The sequence below is a fragment of the Stenella coeruleoalba genome (assembly GCF_951394435.1).
Source record: "Stenella coeruleoalba genome assembly, chromosome: X".
Classification (NCBI taxonomy): Eukaryota; Metazoa; Chordata; class Mammalia; order Artiodactyla; family Delphinidae; genus Stenella; species Stenella coeruleoalba.
Genome location: NC_137152.1, coordinates 52,309,961 through 52,332,750, shown reverse-complemented (window position 1 = coordinate 52,332,750; position 22,790 = coordinate 52,309,961). Strand labels below are relative to the sequence as shown.

At 35.7% G+C, this 22,790-nt stretch overlaps 1 protein-coding gene across 4 annotated transcripts in view; it reads left to right on the top strand.

The window, feature by feature from the left end:
• OPHN1 (oligophrenin 1) overlaps nt 1-22,790 on the top strand; it is a 599,351-nt gene that overhangs the window by 451,067 nt on the left and 125,494 nt on the right. For all 4 annotated transcript variants that reach the window (XM_079910490.1, XM_079910489.1, XM_079910488.1 and 1 more), the window contains exons 16-18: nt 6,587-6,671; nt 11,711-11,769; nt 12,929-13,034. In XM_079910490.1, coding sequence (XP_079766616.1) covers nt 6,587-6,671; nt 11,711-11,769; nt 12,929-13,034 — 250 coding nt within the window. The remainder of the gene's footprint in view (nt 1-6,586; nt 6,672-11,710; nt 11,770-12,928; nt 13,035-22,790) is intronic.

The following is a 22,790-nucleotide window of genomic DNA, read 5'->3' as shown; positions in this document are numbered from 1 at the left end:
CTTAGAGGAATATCTTGACTGCATGTTTCTCCAATAATTCTCTATAAATACTATCTTGTCACAAAGATGTGCATAAGAATTAGGCAATATAAAGCTGAAATTGGCATTCTCTGAGAAGTAATTGGAATTCAGAAATCATAGTCATGTCAGTTACATGCAGACCCATATGTTTTACAATCAAATGAGCTGAAATTTGGGTAGATAGGTTCTTTTGAAGATTAAGAAGCCTAAATGCGACACATGGCTAAATTTATGGCCACTTTACTTTCACTGAGAATGGACAGGCCTTGGGCAGGGCCAAGATTTTACACAAATAAGGCTGCAGTAATCTTCAGAATATACCAATTACCAATTTATATAGGAGGATATTATTCTCATTCAAGCAATTGAAGTGTTGATTCTATAGCTGGGAATCTTTTGCCTTTACTTAGTGCAAAAGGATGAAGCTTACCTACTATATGCCAGACACTCTTCTGAGAGAAAAGGATTATATAAGGGGAAGCACAGGCACAAGCTTAAAGTGGTTGCCCCTCTGGAGGGCATAGGCACTAAACCTTGTGGGCATCACTGCAGCACCTTCTCTGCCAGCATGCAGAGTGCAAGAGCTATGGAGGTGTGACTACTTCCACATGTATTTTGATGGGTGGAGGCAAAGGGCTGTTGTAAGCCATGGCCACCACAGAGAGTCCCCACTGGTGCAATGCCAAATGGAGCTGTGGGAATGGGGCTGCCTCCATTACCCCGGACTAGTAGAACCACATGTATGCAGTTTCAGCCTGGGAGTCACCCGCACTGAACTCTGACCCAGGAGAGCTGCAGAATGTGCTGTGCCGACCAAGCCATGGGAGCAGGGCCACCCAAAGCCTTGGGGACAGGACCACTACCCCAGTGTGTCTAGAAGGCAGGATCCCCATGCAAACTGGCCTTAAGTTTTGGGACTTGCTCAGTACCAGTACCCCTTTCTATTTTCTTATTTCTTCCTTTTGGAATGGGAGTGTTTGTTCTATGCCTGTCCCATGTTTGTATTTTGGAAGCACCTAACATGCTTGATTTCGCAGGTTGCCAGCTGGAGAGCAGTTTGCTTCAGGATGAATTATCTCACCAGTATCTGATTTAGATGATATTTAGATAAGACATTGAACTTAGACTTTTTTTTAAATCATACACTTTATTTAACCCTATATATTAAGAATATTACCAATTTAATATGTAATATAACAAATTATTAATGAGATATTTTACATTCCTTTTTGTACTAATTCTTCAAAATGTGGTGTCTATTTTATACTTACAGAATATCTCAACTCCAACTAACCGCTATTTTTCCTTCCATTTTTATTGAGATATAATTGACATATATATGTTTAAGGTGTACAAAATAATGATTTGACTTACATACATCATGAAATGATTACCACAATAAGCTTACTAAAAATCCATAGTCTCATATAAATATAGCATAAAAGAAATAGAAAATAAGATTTACTGTTTTAACAACTTTCATATACAACATAGAGCAGTGTTAATTATCTTTGTCATGTTGTAAATTACATATCTAGTACTTACTGATCTTATAACTAGAAGCTTGTACCTTTTGACTACCTTCATCTAATTCCCCCTTCCCCCATGCCCTGTCTCTGATAACCACAAAGCTGATCTCTTTTTCTCTGAATTTGTTTGTTGGTTTTTGAAGTATAATTGACCTACAGCAGTGTGTTAGTTCCTGGTACACAAGATAGTGATTCAATATTTCTGTACATTTAAAAATGATCACCATGATAAGTATAGTTGTCATCTGTCACCTTACAAAGATATTACATAATTATTGACTATATTCCCCACACTGTACATTTCATAATGTAACTAGAAGTTTAATCTCCCTAACCTATTTCTCTCCTCCCCTCAACCACTACTCCACTGACAACCACCTGTTTATTCTCTTTATCTGTGACTCTGTTTGGTTATGTTTTCACGTTTGTTTTGTTTTTTTTAGATTCCACATGTAAGTGAAATCATACAGTATTTGTCTTACTCTGTCTGACTTATTTCACTTAGCATAATACCCCCTAGGTCCACCCATGCTGTGACAAGTAGCAAGATTTCATTCTTTTTTATGGCTGAGTAATATTCCACTATGTATATATAACATATATTCCTTATCCATTCATTTGTCGATGGACACTTAGGTTGAACCTAACATATGGGTGCATATATCTTTTAAAATTAGTGTTTTCATTTTCTTCACATAAATACCCAGAGTGGAGTTTCTGGATTTTATGGTAGTTTTATTTTCAATTTTTTAAGGAATCTTCATATTGCTTTCCATAGGGGCTGCACCAGTGTACATTCCTACCAACAGTGAATGAGTGTTCTTTTCTCCACATCTTCACCAACACTTACTATTTCTTGTCTTTTTGATAATAGCCATTCTGACAGATGTGAGGTGTTAGCTCATTGTAGTTTTGATTTGCATTTCCCTAATGATTTTGAACATCTTTTCATGCGCCTGTGGCTATCTGTATATCTTCTTTGGAAAAATCTCTATTCATGTCCTCTGTCATTTTTAAAATTGTGTTGTTGGTTTCTTTGAAGTGGAATTATATGATTTCTTTTTTATATTTTGAATATTATATATATATATATTATCCTTGTATATATCCTTGTTGTGTGTGTGTGTGTTGTATATGTGTGTGTGTGTATACATATATATATATATATATTCTTGTTGGATATATCATTTGCAAATATCTTCTTGCATTCAGTAAGGTGGCTTTTCATTTTGTTGATAGTTTCCTTTTCTGTGCAAAAGCTTTGTAAGTTGATGTAGTCTCACTTTTTTTTTGCTTTTATTTTCCTTGCCTGAGGAGACATATTCCAAAAAATATTACTAAGACTGATATCAAAGAGCCTACCACTTATGTTTTCTTCTAGATGTTTTATGGTTTCAGGTCTTGTATTTAAGCGTTTAATTCATTTTGAGTTTATTTTTGTATGTGGCATGAGAAAGTAGTCCAGTTTGATTCTTCTGCATGTAACTAGCTGTCCAGTTTTCCCAAACCATTTATTGGAAAGAGGGTCTTCTCTCCATGGTATATTCTTGCCTCCTTTGTCATAGGTTAATTTACTATATAAGCATGGGTTTATTTCTGGATGCTCTATGCTGTTTCATTGATCTATGGGACTGTTTTTGTGCCAGTACCATACTATTTTTATTACTGTAGCTTTGTAGTATAGTTTGAATTCAGGACATGTGATACGTCTACTTCTGTACTTCTTTCTCAAGTTTGTTTTGGCTATTTGGGGTCTTGTTTTTCCATACAAATTTTAGAATTATTTGTTCTACTTTTGTGGAAAATGCCATTTGTATTTTGATAGGAATTTCATTGAATATTATATTACTGTTATTTCTTTCTAGTTTAATTTCATATTGGTGTAAGGTTTTATTCTTTTGAATTTATTAAGGTCTGTTTTATGGCCCAGAATGTGGTCTATCTTAATGAATGTTCTATATGAACTTTAGAAGAATGTGTATTCGCTTTTGTTGGATGAAGTAGTCTATAAATGTCAATTAAATCCAGCTGATTGATGATGCTGTTCAGTTCAATTACTTACTGATTTTTTAACCATTGTATCTGTCAATTACCAATAAAGGGGTGTTGAAAAGCACATGTTTCAATGCTTTTTTGTTGGATGCATATCTTTTAAGGATAGGTATGTATCCTTGGAGAATTAATCCTTCTATTTAATGGCCCTCTTTATCCCTGATAATTTCCTTGATCTGAAGTCTGCTTTGTTTGAAATGAATAGAGCTACCTCAGCTTTGTTTTTGATTAATGTTAGCGTGGTATATCGTTCTCCGTCCCTTTTTTAATCTATATGTCTCTTTATATTTGAAGTCGGTTTCTTGTAGATAATATATAATTAAGTCTTATTTTATAATACACTCTGACAGTCTGTGTATTTTCATTGGTGTATTTATACCGTTGACATTTAAAGTGATTATTGATATAGTTGGATTAATACCTACCATACTTGCTACATTTTTCTGGTCATGGTCCTTGTTCTTCATTTCTCTTTTCATTTTCCACTCTTTTTCTGCCTTCTCTGGGTTTAACTGAGTATTTTTTATGATTCTATTTTTTCTATTCTGTTAACGTATAAATTATACTTTTTTAAAACTCATTTTTAGTGGTTGCCCTTGCATTTGCAACATACATTTACAATTTATCCAAGTCCTCTTTCAAATAATACCATACCACTACACTGTTAGTGCCAGTACTTTATAACAGAATGTTTCTAATTCCTCTCTTTAATCCCTTATAACATTTTTGTCATTCATTTCACTTTCCATAAGCTATAATCACTGAATACATTGTTGCTATTATTTTAAACTTTTATCTCTTAGACCAGTTAATAATAAGAGTAATAGTGTTTTGTTTACCTTCATTTATTCCTCCTCTAATACTCTTCATTTCTTTATGTAAATATGAATTATTGACCTATAGGTTTCTCTGTGAAGAACTTCTTTTAACATCCCTTGCAAGGGAGATCTACTGGTGACAAATTTTCTCAAATTGTAGATTTGTAGATCAAACAATTGTCCTTGTTTTTATTTCCTCTATTGTCTTTTGTTTATCTGAGAAAGTATTTATTTCTCATTCATCTTTGAAAGGTAATTTCTTTCTTTCAGGCTGGTCTTTTTTTTCCTTTTAACACTTTAAATATTTCATTCCACTCTCTTCTTGTTTACATGGTTTCTTGAGAAAAGTTGGAATAATTCTTATTGTGCTCTTCCTTCAGTAAGGTGTTTTTTTCTTCTGGCTTCTATCAAGATTTTTTCTTTGTCTTTGGTTTTATTCAGTTTGATTGTGGTATACCTAGGTGTAGATTCTTTTGATATGTATCCTGATTGGTGTTTTCCAAGATTCCTGGATTTGTGGTTTTGTGTTTATTATTAGTTTTCAGAAATTCTCAGTCATCATTGCTTAAGATATTTCTGCTGTTCCTTTTTCTCTTTCTTCTCCTTCTAGTATTCCCATTGCATGTATGTTACACCTTTTGTTATTGTCCCACAGTTTTTGGATATTCTCTTCTGTCTTTTTCTTTCTTTCTTTTTTTTCCTCATTGCATTTTATTTTTGGAAGTTTATACTGACATATCTTCAAGTTCACTGATTATTTTCTCACCTGTGTCCATCAAAGGAATTCTTCATTCTGTTATGGTGTTTCTGATTTCTAAAATTTCCTTTTGATTCTTTCTTAAGGCTTCTATCTCTCTGCTTACATTAATCCAACTCCTTTTTTTAATGTTGTCCACTTTACCCATTATGGTCCTTGGTATATTAATCATAGTTGTTTTAAATTCCTAGTTTGATAATTATAAAGTATCTGCCATATCTGAGTCTTATTATGATGCTTTCTGTGTTTCTTGAAACTTTTTTTGTCTTTTAGTGTTTTCTTGTAATTTTTGTTGCAAGCCAGACATTATGGGTAAAAGGAACTGAGGTAAATGGGTCTTTAGCATGAGGTTTTATTTATCTGACTAGAGTTTAGCTTGTGTTTTTTGGTTGCTGTAACTGTAGGTCTCAGGGGCTAAACTTACCTCTGGTGTCCTTGTTTTTATTTCCTCTCTTGTCTTTTGTTTTCCCTAGAGACTTCTTAAATATTGTCTGAGAAGAATAATTCTTTTAGTCATATTCCCTTGTTATTATCCAGGAAGCCTGTTGATATGGTGGTAAGGTGTGAGGGCAGGGGTAGTGTTCTACAATTCTACAGTTATGTGTCAGTATTTTAGTGAACCTGTACTTCTGGCCTGTGACTTTCACAAGCATTTCTCAGTTTTGTTTCAGTTTTCTCCCTTGGAAGAGACAGGAAGGGATTTCATATCTGGAATTGGGAAATTTCCCCCTTCCCAGGTCAGTTAAGCTCTGTTAAAGTAGTTTCTCTTGAGGGTAGGCCTTATTAAGAAGAATGAAATGCTCTGTGCATATTTTTAAATGGCTAATTTTCTTATCCCCTTCTCAGAATTACAGTAACATGAGGGAATTTTTCTCAGATCTTCACTGTGAGAACCTGATAGGGCTCCTGGAGGTAAAACTCACAAAAACTTGGGAGTCCCCTAGGACTGGGCCTGCTTAAAATTTTTAACTCTCAATCTTGTCCACACTGAGCCACTAGCAATTTGCCAATTACAGATTGGGTTTTCCTAGCCCTGTACTGTTTCCCAAGGAGTTTTCTAACCTTGGGCTTCTGCTCTATAAGTTTTGATTTTCTGTATGTGCCTGTCTGTTTATTCAGTTTGCCCTATGACCTCAGTTCTCTGATGGAACTAAGAGGAGTTGACTTTCAGTTTGTTACATTTTTTTTTCTTATTGTGTGAATGAAAGAGGTGGCTTCCAAGCTCCTTACATCCCTAGCTGGAATATAAGGGAATTTTTGAGACCTCAAAAACATGTTTGTTGTAAAGTTTTCATCTTTTGAAAACTGGTTAGAGTAACCATCTTTTAATTAATGCACTTTAAATGTAAGATAAAATGTAAGATCTTGTGGAATGTTAACTTATTTCTCATTTTTTTCTTCTCAAATAGATCCTAAATGTCCAGGAGATGTTGATTTTCATAATAGTGACTGGGACATTAAGACAATCACCAGCTCCTTGAAATTCTACCTCAGGTATATCTGATATGATTTGGAACATTCCTTTTCAGAGTTGATGAAATATTTCTGGATGGAGATTGGAGTTAATGTGGTCCCAATTTTGGGAGGTTGGATAGGATTGCTAAAGAAAAAAATAGTGAAAAAAATTTCTGTCAAAGAAGAATGTGCATTAGGAGACTTTTTAAAATTTGGGAATTTAAGCGAGGGAAGCATTAAAATAATAGAATAGTTATTGAAATATGGCTTTTTTGAAGAAAATTGGCTTTAAAAAAGATTATTTAAAAATCACACCCTTAAAATAATTGAAGTTTTGCCATTGTGCACAGATAGGGTGATGTCACAAATGGACTCACTAGTAAAATCAAGAGTTGTGACATTTCAAGGTTGTTAACATGTTTTGGTGGATAATAACCATTTTGAAACATTAAATTGCATTTACACAAACATAATTTGTGTATTTGTATGTCTTTTGTTAAAATGGCAATAAAAACCAAAAAACTACAACCATAAAAATGTTAGAACTGAATGAAGTGATGGCAGTCGGGAAAAAAATTAACTTACAAGCAAAATTTGGGGATGCACAATGATGATGAATATATCATTCAGTTTATTGGCATAGATTTATATTACGTAAAAATATTTGTGACATATGCACTTTTTAAAGTCATTCATTTCTTACCATTTTCTATGTCCCATGTATGCACCATACTTTATGTGGTAAAATGTCTTCTTTTCAATTACTGTACTCTTTAGACATTAAGATAGGTACTTTAGCTATGGGAAATGTCATTAATCCAAAATAGATTGGGTCCCAGATATTGCTATTAAATGACCTTCTGCTGTAGCATCATCTTAGAACTTTAAGTAAACATGAATGCTCTTTCCAGGGGTATTTCTCCTGCATATGCCGAAGAAGAAAAGCACTGGTGTTGGAGGGTTTATTCTGTGCTAGGCTGTGTTCTAGTTGCTTACGTTGACAATATCATTGTTTTTTTCTCACAATAATCTTATAAGGTAGGTGTTACCATACTCATTTTACAGATGAAGAAATTAAATCATATCCCTCCCCCATTAAGTGATATTCATGATCGTGGCTCATATTATTTGAACCTAAGTATCTCTGACTTATAAGGCCACTGGTATTGGAGCACCTTATTCCCCTATTCCCCACTGCCCAGGGGCTGTGGCCTTCTTGGAGTTGCTTGGGTAATTTAAGAAAGACAGAGCAATCTGCTATGCATACTTTCAGGAGACTCGTGATGATGAGAATAATGCAAGTAAATAACTCTGTGTCTCTAGCCTCCTTAAAAGGAGTTAGTTTTTTCAGAGATTTATATAGAGTAAGTCCCTCCCACATTACGTCTTTCCCAGCTTATCCCATAACAAGCAGTGTAGCTCTTTTGAAAGATGAGAAGATCGAGCCTGAAAGTTTGAGTGGCCTGTACCCCCAATAAGAGATATTTGTTCTTAAGTGTCTTATCCATGAACATTTAATATGTACTAGCCAGTCAACACCCTTTAGATTTCTTAAATGTGTCAGTATTTTCATAGTGGACTTCCTCCATCTGTGTTCTAGGCACCTAACTCACCCCTTGTCTCCAACACTTCTAGAAAATTACTGTAAAAAACATCCCTTCTCTCTTCTGTATCTTTACCCTCTCTCATTCAACAGGCTTTTTCCTCTCAGCATGTAAATATGCTCCAACATTACACATCTCTTTGCATTCATTTATTCTACCGTTCACTAAACCATTCAGTAAACATTTCCTGACCTACTCTATGCCTAGCATGGTGTCTGGCAGTAGCCATACAGTTGTGAGTAGATATGACCTTATAAAGGTTATAGTCCAGTGAAGTGGACAAAAGACAAATAATTATACAAATATAATGTGCTATGATAAGTTCTCTGAAGGAAAAGTGCAAGGTGCTATGCAGTCATATAATAGGAAGGCCTAACTTATTCTGGTTTTTAGTTTGGAATGATGTTTGAATTATAACTTGGAGTCAACTGGGGATGGAGGGAGGCATTTCCAGACAGAAATAACTTCATATGCAAAGACTTTGAAGCAAGAGGAAGACCCTTTTAAGAAACTACATGTACCAGTTTACGTGGAGTATTGAGTGTAGACAGGGAGGGAGAGATATGTAGGGGCCAGATCATACAAGGGCTTTTAGGACATTTTAAGAATTGGGGTATGAATTTGTATTAAAAGGAATGAGAATATATTGAAAGATTTTTAAGCAGGAGGTTATATGATGAGATTTGCATTTTGAGAAAAACATAGAGAGATGAGATTAGAGAGAGGCAAAATAAGTAGAGGTGGAAACCAATTAGCAAGCTATTGCTGTGGTCCCGGAAAGAGATGATGCTTCTGTGTGGACTAGGGAGTAGCGGTGGGGATAGATAGAAATAAGCATATTCAAGAGATTTAGGGAGTAAACTTGGATATGAAGATGGAGGAGAGGGAGATAAAAGAATGGCTTCCACATTTCCCACCCATACAACCAAATGATGGTCATACATTTACTGATTTGGGAAACATAAGAAAATGACTAAATTTGAGGGATATGACAAGTTAGGTTTTGGATATGTCAAATTTGGGTGTCTTTGAAGAAATCAGGAGAATTTTAAGTAGGCAATTTGATATATAGGAAATATATAGGAATGAAACTCAAGAATTCTGGGCTCGAGCTAAAAAATTGAGAATCATCAACAGTGTAGATGATAATTGGAGTCAGGAGCTTAGATGAGATTGCCTAGTGAGATATTTCACCCCTTCCCAATCTAGCTTCAGTGTATGAAGTAATATACACTCCCTGTCTCTGCTTCTTAATGTCCCAGTTTACTCCTTAACCCACTGCAGTCTGACTCCCGCCCCCTCTGCTCTACTGAAGCTGCTCTTGCCAAGGTCACCAGTGATTCCCTCAATTCTAAACACAATGGACAATTGTCAGCCTTTACCTTATTTGACCTCTTTGTAGCATTTGAAGCTGTTAACAAGCCCTCCTTGAAACTTTCTTCTTTTCGATTCTGCTAATCCATTGCTTTTGGATTTTCTCTCACCTCTGACAATTTTTAGAAGTCCCTTTTATGGACTTTCTACCTGGTATTTCCTAGGGCTTTCCTCTCTTTTTACTACACTGAGGGGATGGAAAATTCAAATATCCACAAGAGCCAGGACATGAAAATGACTGAAGTAGACTGCTTTTATGTTAAACATGTTGCATATAAAACCTTTACTTGCATAGCAATCCCTTTGTTTATATATAAACAGCAATATTCTTTACTTCCACAAATAACCATATGGACCCAATATAGACAGATCTTTCAGTTTTTCAATAGAGGCAGACAATATTGACTTTTATGTGTAATATACAATTTTTTCGTATTCTGATGACTCATTCAATTCCATTTCTTTTTTACACACTACTCTGGACAGGGAAGAATTGTTGAAAGGTCTCATGTAGCTGTTGGCTGCCAGTTTGTCATCTTTCCTTGAGCAGTGGTATCTGTTCTCATGGTTCTAATCACCCTCCTAGGCTCATGATTTCCACATCTACTTCTCAGATCTAGAAAGGCACTCCATCCATCTTCCTAATAAACATCTGCCTTTGGCTATCCCAGAAACCCTTCTGACATAGCATCTCCACTTCCCTCTCAATCAATTTCTAATCTATTCAGTCACCCAAACCAGATTACTCTCTCCGTCACCAGCATATGCAATTATTGAAGCTCTGTCTTTAATGTCTTTCAAATGACTCTTCTCACATTTTCTTTCTATCCCTAATGGCACTATTTTCGTTTAGGCCTTTATTATTTCTCACCTAGATTACTACAATAATAGCAGTGGCAAGCAGTATAAAGTAGTGATTAAGAACATGGACTTGAGACAGACTGCTAAATTCTGCCACTTACTAATTGTGTGGTCTAGGATGAACTATTTAACTTTTCTGAAGCTCAGTTTCCTTATCTATAAAGTGGAGATAATAACAATATCTACCTTACAGGGTTGTCATGAGAATTAAGTGAGTAAATATATATAAACCACTTAGAACAGTGGATAGTTTGTTATTATTATTATTAGTGTATTACTTCCTTCCTCTGAGCCATGCATCACCTACATTTTGTATATGGAACTCTCCTCAACTAGACTATTAGCTCCTCGGAGGTTTAGACTATGTCTAATTCATCTGGATCCCCAATACCTGGCACAATGCCAGTCACGAGTAGGTGCTCAGCCAACATTTTTTTTTTTTTGGCTGCACCACACAGCAAGCGGGATCTTAGTTCCCCAACCAGGGGTTGAACCCATTCCCCCTGCAGTGGAAGTATGGAGTGTTAACCACTGGACCGCCAGGGAAGTCCCTCAGCCAATATTTTTTGACTAAATAAAGAAACCTATTTGAGGCTCAATTTCCTTCTGCATTAAATGGGTATTTGAATTACTGCTTCACCTCACAGGATCTTTGGAAGGATCAAATGGGAGGACAGATATAAAAGCACTTTGGGGGCTTCCCTGGTGGCGCAGTGGTTGAGAGTCCGCCTGCCGATGCAGGGGACGCGGGTTCGTGCCCCGGTCTGGGAAGATCCCACATGCCGCGGAGCGGCTAGTCCCGCGAGCCATGGCCGCTGAGCCTGCGCATCTGGAGCCTGTGCTCCGCAACGGGAGAAGCCACAACAGTGAGAGGCCCGTGTACTGCAAAAAAAAAAAAAAAAGCACTTTGGAAACTGAGGAACTATCCAACTGTAAGGACTTCATAGTAGCATTCATAGTGGGTCCACTTTGGAATTTTGCAGGACTGATTTGTGTCTCTTTTCACTTTGGGGAACTAATTGGAGACCCTGCACAAGGTCTCAGCTCATACTTTTATAGGTCTTCTGTCAAATTACTAGCAACTAGGATTCCTCTGACAAAGTTTCAGATGAAGAGAGAAATGTATGTAGTCATTAATCTGTGGAGCTCAGAAACTTCAGCCTTGCTGCTCACAGAACTGCGCATCTAAGGCCTTGCTACTCCCTCCCCAAAGGAACTTACAGTCTTCATTAATTTCAGGAATCTTTCTGAACCTGTCATGACCTATAGACTTCACAAAGAGCTGGTCTCTGCTGCCAGTAAGTATTTATGTTACTTAGTTAATTGTGTTGTCCTCGCTTTTAAGTAATATTTACAGCAACAAGCCTAGAAGACTGCTTGAGGGAAAGTGAGGGAAAAAACAAACATATACACAGATTTTGTCCACTGTCAAATGAGAGTATTCTTACTTGCTAACTCAAGTGTTGTATTATTTTTCATAAATCAATGTTAGTTGAGTGAAATGGAGAAAACTGGCTAACGAGGGATATGACAGGTCTGAGGATTTTATTGATCGATTTTGCCTCTTACATCAGAACAAGATGGCTCACATTGCCAGGGGACAGCAAAATGTTTCCATTACAGTTACTATTTCAGCATGTTTTCAGCACTTTGCCTTTTCAAATGCTTTTCAATTGTGTTGTGAATTATTATTCCTAATCTTTTAGTGCTAGCATCACATTTTTTTAGATGATAAGACCAATGGTGAGGGTGGAAGGGTACACAGGAAATAAGGCATATGGAATCACTTAAAAAGTTGGCAGCTGAAGAAGCATTAAAAGTTTTGACTGAGGCCACTGTATGAGTATCCCTCCCTACCTTGATGTGACTCTTCTGCATTATGCCTTGTATGGTATTCAGGAAAATGATTCAGGGGATTTGTCTTCATAATGAATATTTGTTGAGGCAAGAGAGCTTTGATCTTTACTCTGAGGTCTCTCAGTGATTTTCATAGGAACCCAGAGGCAGAAGCATACCTCCTAGTTCCACAAGGAAAGTGGGTGGGCAAGGGATTCCAGCTGGAAGTTTACATGTGGAACTTTAGGAGCAACCTGCTGTATCCAGAATTCTGACTTGCTCTGAGACAGTCTTGTCTTCTCTACTCACATTTCTTTTCTCTTCTCTCTTCTAATTCTTCATCTTTCTAGGCCTATTTCTTTGTTTTCAATCTATGTTTTTATCTTTTAGTCAGTCTCTCTCCCTCCCTCTCTTTCTTTCAGTGTCTGTTTCTTGGTCTCTCTTTGTCATTGTGTCCCTGTGTCTATATATCTCTCTCTTTCCATCTATTTGACTCTATGTGTCTCTGATTGTGTCTGTGTGCACATGTGCACATGTGTGTGTGTGCCTGTGTGTATATGTATGAGAGTTTGCTTGATCCAGTTGCCCAGAAGGCAAAACTATCTCTCTGTTCTCTCTCAGAGTCTGACAACCTGGATTATCGGCTGGGAGCTATTCATTCCTTGGTATATAAGCTACCGGAAAAGAACAGAGAGATGCTGGAACTTCTTATAAGACACTTGGTCAAGTAAGTAACTTCTAGGTTTTCAGGAAGAGTTCCTATTAGAGGGCTGGCCCACATGGTAGCACTGCAGATTAACTGTCTGTCAGCTCATTAAGTCTCAGCCCCCAACTGCTTCATCCTGGGCAGTCTGAGTGCTCTGTGAGAAAGTCAGTTTTCCCTTTACCCTTATATATATCCTCTCAGGGTCATCATGCATCTTAGTTGAGGGGTTGTCTCAGTTGAATGGTAACACCAGGTAGAATGGTGGCTGAGCACAGGCTTTGCTGTCAGATAAACGTGGGTTCAAATCCCAGCTGTGTAATCTTAGGAAAACCTCTCTTAACCTGTTTGATCATCTATAAAATGAGAGTAGTATTCCCTACCACATAAGACTGTTGTGTGGATTTGAATGAACACAGGTGAAGTACGTGGCACATAGGAAGTTCTCAAGACATGGGAGTTATGATTATGGTCACCTTCTTTGCTTGGGTGTGGCATGTAGGAACAGATAGCAGCATTCCAGAGAGTAGGTCTGGTGATAGGCTCTAAGATGGGTGGGTGTAAGGGCATGTGTGCCCCACTGTGGTGCTTCCTGGCATGAAGGTTCAATGTTGTGAATAAAGATGAATTTACTTGACTCATAAAAGGCTAGCTGCTCTAAGGAAACAGTATGGTGCAGCAGAAAATACTCTGTCCAGGAGTCAGCAAACCTGGGTTCTAGTGTCAGTTCTGCTACTAGCTTTCTTGATGACCACGGGCAGGTCTCTCTTAAGACCACTCCTGGTGTATTAAAAAGTAAATAAGTGAGACAACAAGCTTAGAAAAATTGTGATGCCTTTTAAGTGTTTGTGTTTAACAAAATAAAGCTATCAGCACACTCATAAATGCATTGATGAGATATTTTAACCTCATTTGGAGAATATCTCAAAACACCTAAAATTGAGGCCCGTAGTGAAGGTTAAATGGCCCTCTTTGCCTCCTGCTGTAATAAATCCTGATCACTCTGTACCTCTGGACCTCAGGTTCCCCTGTGATATGATAATATCTCTCCAAGATCTGACCAACTCTGACATTCTAAGTTTTTGTTTTGGAGTTTTTTTTAATACGTCTATAGCCAATATTGCAGACAAATAGGCAGAATTAACAAGACAATAGCTTTTATATTTATTGCCAATGTTTGTAATTTGGGCTAATAGCAAACATTAAAAGGCATTTTCTTTCCAAAAAATTGTTTATGATAATCTCCGTAAAGTACAAAAATCAGCACATGTTGTTAATTTGAAGTTGCCCGGGGAAAAGGGACTTTGGGTTCAAATTTCAGCTTTATTGCTAATTTGCTATGAACCTAAAGAAAGTCCATCCTACTCTCTGGGCCTCAGTTTGGTCATCTATAATATGAGGGGACTGGAATAGCTAATCTCAAAGTGTTCTTCCAGCTCTTACTTTCTAAGAGTCTTAATATGTGACATGAGCCAAGGATTCAATTGAAGATTCTCCTACTAGCAGTTAGTGAGAGACACCTACCTCCCTCCACCAAAAGGCTGGCCATCTACCTTACTTGAAGAATCTTGCTCCTCAAAATCCTTAGAACAAAAGGAACAATAGACACAGACACACAAAACACAGAACTAGAATGACAAATAACCTTAAATATGTGAAAAACTGTGCAAGTTAACTTGTAATAAGAAAAATGCAAATTAAACCTACATTGAGATACCATTTATTGGCAAACCCTAAAGCTTGACCACATTCTGTTTATGAGACTTTGGGGCACAGGGAGTCCAACACATTGCTGGTGTTAATGCAATACAAACACAGACGTACAGGACGGGAATTTGGCAATATCTAACAAATCTGCATTTTCAATTATCCTTTAACCCAGCAACTCCACTTTTAGGCATCTACTCTGAAGATATACCTCCACAAATACAAAACAACATATGCACAAGTTTGTGTCAGTGCAGTGTAATTTTTAGTAACAAAATATTGGAAGCAACATAAATATTCAACAATAAGTGACTAGTTTTGTAAATCATGGTATATTCAAGCAATGTGGTATTATATAGTCATTAAAAAGAATGAGGAAAATATGAATTTTGTTTTTGAAGTGATTTCCAGATGCATTACAAATTTCTGTACAAAAACTTGTACACAAATATTCATAGCAGCATTATCCATAGTTGTCCAAAGGTGGAAACAGCCCATATGACCATCAAATGCTGAATGGAAAAAATAAAATATGGTATAAACATACAATGGAAAATTATTCAGCCATAAAAGGAATCAAGTATATGGATGAACCTTGAAAATATTATGCTAAGTGAAAGAAGCCAGACACAAAAGGCTACATATTACATTACTCCATTTTTATGAAATGACCAGAAAAGACAAATCTATAGAGGCAGAATGTAGGTTAATAGTTGCCTAGGACTGAGACATGGGAAGTAACAGCTAATGGTTACAGGGTTTCTTTTTAGAGTGGTGAAAGTGTTCTGGAATTAGATAGTGATGATTGTTGGACAACTCTATGAATATATTAAAAACCACTGAATTGTACCTTTTACAAGGGTAAATTTTATGGTACATGAAATATATCTCAATAAAGCTGTTATAAAAACAAACTAATGAAAATGGTTACTATGGAGGTGTTGACCTGAAATAGACTACCAGATATTTCTTCAGCAAAGGTGGGTTTATTTGGGATGAGCAGAGATTTGTAATTTGGAATCTGCAACCATGCCAAACAATGGGCAAGTCCTCACCTGACAAGGGAAGGACAATGCTTTTATAGAGGGGAAAAGGAAGTTGGGAGGGCTATAGTAAACAAAGAGTCCATAGCTTTTCATTGGCTTGGGTCCTTGGCAGGAAAGAAAAATCTGTTTTCTTCCTGTTGGGCTCTGCTATCATGGCAGGGTATAAGAGCTCCCCCTTCTGGTCTCCTGACTATATTTAATTGAGGCTTCTCTTTTTTTTTTCTTTTCTACAGGGGATAGGTGGTGACTAGGGTGGAAGGGCCAAGGATGAGAGCTAGATTCCTCTGAGTCCTCCTTCTATGGTTTTGACTTTTGAGCCATATTAATATTTTAGGTATCCAAAAAGTAAAATTAAATGAAAAGGAAAACATTACAAACCCTAAAATGGAATGCAAAAAATCAAATGAATCTAAATGTTTATCAAATTCATAGCATAGTCATACAGAGAAAACAGTTATTTCATCTAACTTGTCAACACAGCCTCTGATTCATGCTAATGAAATATATTCTAAAAACAGGAAAAACTGCAAAAAAAGTTGTAAGCATCAGCCAGTAGGTTTATTAGTACTAGTAATATTATAATTATAACTTGAAATTATTTTATGTATATGTATCTCATAAGGATAAAATAAAAAATAGTAAATATATTAATATTATCAGAAGCCAAGGTTTATGGTGTAAGAAAAAGAGATGTGGATACAAAATTCAAGATGTAAAGAAAAAAAAATTCTCTAATGGTAAAGTTGAATTGAGAATGCCAATATGAACTCATGATTTAAAAACAAAACAACAAAATCTTCTATTCACTTAACGAGTCTTGAGATGATTCTACCCAAGAAAGCAATAAACACATGTAGTGCCCAGATCTTTTGTCTCTAAATAACATTCCCTTCTCAAAAGTGCCAAGTCTTCTTAGAGAACTGGCTGATTCCAGGTCTGGGGCAAGGAAAATACAAGGTGAGTCTTGGATCAAGTATACCTTTGTAAGCAAAGAAGAGCTCATGCACTAATAGGGTCATGTCACAAAGATTCAGGAATCTGCTTGAAAAGGCTGACACTGATTACATCTGGAGCAACCGAAACATCAAAAACAATGAGTGCTGTATTTGATAATAACATTTTGAATAAATAAAAATCCATGGGAGGTAGTTAGAGTAAGGAAAGCCCTTTATTACTGAAGAATACCAGCTAATAAGTGTGGGAGGAATGATAGAATTAGAAAAACTAGTTTTCAAAAAGCTACAGTAATCAAAACAGTGTGTTCTTGGCACAAAAACAGACACATGGATCAATGGAACAGAATAGACAGCCCAGAAATAAACCCACACACCTATGGTCAGTTAATCTATGACAAAGGAGGCAAGAATATACAATGGAGAAAAGACAGTCTCTTCAATAAATGGTGCTGGGAAAACTGGACAGCAACATGTAAGAGAATGAAATTAGGACATTCTCTAACACCATACACAAAAATAAACTCAAAATGGATCAAAGACCTAAATGTAAGAGCAGATACTGTAAAATTCTTAGAGTGAAACATAGGCAGGACACTCTTTGACATAAATTGTAGCAATGGTTTTTTTGATCTGTTTCCTAAGGCAAAGTAAACAAAAGCAAAAAAAAAAAAAGAACAACAAAAAAAATGGGACCTGATTAAACATATAACCTTTCACACAGCGAAGGAAACCATTGACAAAATAAAAAGACATTCTACCAAATTGGAGAAAATATTTGTAAAAGATATGACCAATGAGGGGTTAATAGCTAAAATATATGATCAGCTCATGTAACTCAATATTGAAAAAACAACTCGATTAAAAAATGGGAAGACGTGAATAGATATTTTTCCAACAAAGGCATACAGATCACCAGACACATGAGAAGATGCTCAACATTGCTAATAATCAGAGAAAGCAAACAAAACCACATTGAGATATTACCTCACACCTGTCATGGGGGTGGTGGGATGAATTGGGAGATTGGGACTGACATATATACACTACTATGTATAAAGTAGATAACTAATGAGAACCTACTATATAGCACAGGGAACTCCACTCACTGCTCTGTGGTGACCAAATGGGAAGGAAATCCAAAAAAGAGGGGATCTATGCATACGTATAGCTGATTCAGTTTGATGCACAGCAGAAACTAACACAACACTGTAAAGCAACTATACTACAATTAAAATTATTAAAAAAACATGGACAGCACCAGATGATTTTGATGTTGTAAATGGTAAGGACAAAGTGTCATGCAGCGTTGATTAAGTGAAAGGTACTCATTGCAAAAGCAAGGGTGTAAGGATGAGTAAGAGGAAAATAATTTTTAATTGATAGCTCAGAAAAGTATTAATTTTATAATCTCATGTTTTGAATCAATCAAATGTGACACATTATAACCTGCTACCACTTTTCATACAGAGAAGGTAGCATTTGGCAGAGTTTAAAAATCAGAATTCAGCTTTTATAGAAAAATAAATAAGGCTTTGGATATGAGTATAAGCTTGACATAACTAAATATTTTTGAGAAAAATTAATAAAAAGGAATTTTAAATGGATGCTCCAGTTCCTACTTAATTTGTAACTTTTTCCCCTAAGTTCAACAGTATATCATAAGAATAAGTGGAAACATTCTGGAGCTAATTTTGGAGTTAAGGGATAATTTTGACCATGCTCTGCAAGTAAACACTACTGATCTGCTACCAAATGAGGCCAACTCCAAGGAAACCTTTGCATTCAAACCAGGAAATATCTCAGAAGAAAATGAAACCCACATATTCATTGCCATTCAAAATGTGGATTAAAGCAATTTGACATCAAAAGTATCCAACTTTACACAAGTAGCTTTGTTTATTTCTCAAGCAGATCACCAGTCGTGGTGAAAGTCATCCAAATCCCAGAGTTAACATTTCTACCTTGGTATTGTCAGTGGTTGGATCTGTTGCAATTGTTAGTGTTATTTTAAGTGCCACTATTTATATTTTAAAGAAGAAAAGAAATGCAATTAGATCGAGGACTGGATTTTAATAAAATAAACAAAATTGAAGGATACTGTGAATTTTTAAATTCTGTGTGGATCATTAGCTCATGAAAATAATTTTAAGAAGTCTGAATGGATACGTAGATTAAATATAAACACCCAGAGATATTTGAAATACTGTAAATCAATATTAAAAGTATAATTTTATTTACTCATTGTTTCATTTATCATCCATAGTGATAAATAAAACTCTTTTCTTCTTGCTAAACAAACAAACAAACAAAAAGAATGACTGTCATCAAAAAGGAATCCTAGTATGCTGCTGGTGAGAATGTAAATTGATGCAGCCACTATGGAAAATATTTGGAGGTTCCTCAAAAAACAAAAACTAGAATTACCATATAATCCACTCCTGGGTATATATACAAAGAAAACAAAACACTAATTCAAAAATATACATGCACCCCAGTGTTCATAGCAGCATTATTTACAAAAGCCAAGATGTAGAAGCCTAAGTGTCCATCAACAGATGAATTGATAAAGCAGCTGGTATATATACATACAATGGAATATTACTCAGCCATAAAAGGAATGAAATTTTGCCATTTGCAACAACATGCATAGACTTGGAGGGTATTATGCTAAGGAAATAAGTCAGGCAGAGAAAGACAAGTACTGTATGTTGTCACTTATATGTGGAATCTAAAAAATGAAACAAACGAATGTACATAATAAAACAGAAACAGGCTCACAGGTGTAGAGAACAAACTAGTGGTTACCAGTGGGGAGAGGGAAGTGGAGAGGGGTAAGATAGTGGTAGAGGACTAAGGTACAAAGTACTATTTATAAAATAAATAAGCTACAAGAATATATTGTACAGCACAGGGAATATAGCCAATATTTTATAACTTTGGATGGAGTATAATCTATAAAGATATTGAATCACTATGTTGTACACCTAAAACTAATATTGTAAATCAACTACACTTAAGAAAGAAAGTAAAAAGAAAAACTTCGAGTTTGCAACCTCAGCACCCTGTTTCAGGCATGGATCAAAACCACTGAGTAAAAGAATTTTCAGGAACAAGATATTCATATAGTTTCAAAGTATTACCCACAGATTACTTACTAATTACAAATGGAAACTATATCTTTACAATGAAGTTATCTGGCAAATACCACCTTAATTAATTGATCAAATTTAGCATCACTAATAATGATACAAACTGACCTTATCTACCTTCTGATGGGATACAGTAAGAAGTATACAACATAAACAAATATTTTTGCCAAGAATGTTTAACCCCAATCAAATTTAGCCTTTTAAGTTTACAGGAAATACAGGGTATAGAAAAATGCAGAATTTTGACATTCTTTTAGACAACTGGCTTGGAATTTTTATAAAAGTCAATGCCCTGGGGAAAAAAGGTAGTGGTACTGTTTTGTATTAAGAGGCTAAAGAAACAGAAACAAATGCAGTGTATGAACTTTGGATCTAGATTTGAAACACCCACCTATAAAATAATTTTTTCATGATATTTGAGAAAATTTGAATATGGACCGGATATCAGGTGATATGGAATTATTATAAATTTTCCTCGGTATAAAAATGTTATTGTGGTTTTGTAGGACAGCATGCTTATTATTTGGAGATGAATACTACAATATTTAGGGTTGAAACAATTTACTTCTAAAGGGCTCAGAAAAAAAATATACAGAGAGAACAAGCAAATGTAGGAAAATGTTAATTCCTGAATTTAGGTATAGACAGTATTATTTTTCATAGTACCATTCTTTCAACTTTTTTGTATCTTTATAACCAAGAGTTATAGGGAAAATGCAAATAAAATAGGCTTAGTTCCAACAGGGAAATTTACACAGGAGAAGAAAATCTATGTGCTTTCAAAATTCACATAATTTTTCTGCCTGCCAACCACTGCTTTCATAAGCTATATGATAATCATAACTTATGCCTTCTTAGTGTGTTCCCACTGCTGGCCCATTTTCTAGGCTAATTACTGGCAAACACAAATTGACATCAGCCAATTTGAGATTCCCAATTATTCCATTCTTTTTGCTTTTTACCTATTGCTTCCATTAATCTGAAGTAGGAGAACGGTACAGGTTACCTCCCCCACAATCTCATGACCAGTGGCATATACAATGCAAGCAAGCCTCAGGCCTAATTCTGCCACTCACGCAGGTATTTATCTCGAAGCAGATTCAAAACAGTTGTACAACCTGTTCTGTAAACTCAGTGAAGTCTCAGCTCTCTTTCCTTTCAGTTGCTCTGACTGCATCATGCATTAAAGTTTAAATTGAAACAGATGAGATAATAATACAGCAACGCAATTGTAGTTCAGGCAATAAAATCCCATGATCTAATGCCCAAATGCAAGACCAAGACCCCTTTGCAATCCTAGGCTTCGGCTACCATTCTATAGGGTGTGAGCTCTTAGGCTTATTAGAATCTTCTTACTTTTGTAATAATAGCACTTGTTATTTCTGAAGCAATACCATTGCATTGTAGAGATTGGAAAATATAGAAGAACAAAACAAGTCAATAAACAAAAATAAAAGCTTTCTATTTTCAGCATCCAAAAGTCACTACTATTAATATATTCGTGCTTTTTCTTCTGGATCTTTCACATTTACATTTTTTACCAAATTGAGGTTATGCTGTTCAGTAACACCAAACTTTTTTCAGTTCAACAATTTCCACCTTTTTTCAGTTCAACAAGTTCTACCTCTCCAGAGCATATTAACATTTCCTTAGTTGACCCAAAAATTTGTTTTTCTGTAGAGTCTTTTTTGTTTTTTTTAACATCTTTATTGGAGTATAATTGCTTTACAATGGTGTTAGTTTCTGCTTTATAACAAAGTGAATCAGTTATACATATACATATGTTCCCATATCTCTTCCCTCTTGCATCTCCCTCCCTCCCATCCTCCCTATCCCACCCCTGTAGGTGGTCACAAACCACCGAGCTGATCTCCCTGTGCTATGCGGCTGCTTCCCACTAGCTATCTATTTTACGTTTGGTAGTGTATATATGTCCACACCACTCTCTCACTAGTTTTGTCTACTTTCGTCATTGTATTTTTCAGCTTGTTCCCCTATTTTCTTTATTTCTTATAAAGTAGAGGTTGTATTTTAAGGCTAGATGGATTCAAGTTAACTATTTTGGGGATAGAACACATCATAGGTGATTTTGTGTACCTTATGCTGCATCACATCTGAAGATTCATAATATTAGTTGACTCACCTTACTGATGTTAAGATTGATCATTGCTCTATTCTAACCTGTCAATGAAAGCTTGAGAATGTCTATACAATATTTCTAGCCAATCCACAATCCATTTATCTTGACACATCTAAGCAATGAGAAGTCAGTTTGCCACCAACCATGCTAATTAACAGAGCCATTGGTGTTGATTGGAGATGAGGTTAGCTGAAGCTTATAGTAGCCCCTCTGGCTTCTGATTAGAGTCTTTTAAATACTAATTAATCAGCCCTAGAGTATGTAAATATGCATTTAAAATTAGAATACTACAACCATAACTGACCTGTCCTAGGGTGTGCATGAAAACTAACAAACACATATATCAAATTTTATCCATTCTAAAGGGCACTTTTCTTTTTCAAATTGTAACCTGAATTCTGGATGCATCTTAGAATCAATTGTTTCTTAAAATCACTGTTGTCAGATAGCAGTTTTTATCTAATTATCATAACGTCTACATGCATGAACATGATCATAGCTGCTCATGTTGTAGTCATTTTAGTTAAATTATGTTCATTGTTGAGTTTATTTTCTATTTAAAATGTCTTCAAAAATATTACATAATGATTTGACAGTGAAAGTTTCTTCTTTCTCAGTGGTACATACTAAAATAATGGTGTGATTGCAATTGATGACATTGATGAAATTTAGGACATTGTACTGGCTATGTTGCAGTATTTAAAGTAAATTATGAATAATATAACACCAATGGTTGAAACCAAAGCTGTCTGCCCTTAAGGGCATCATCTTCAGGAATTGGG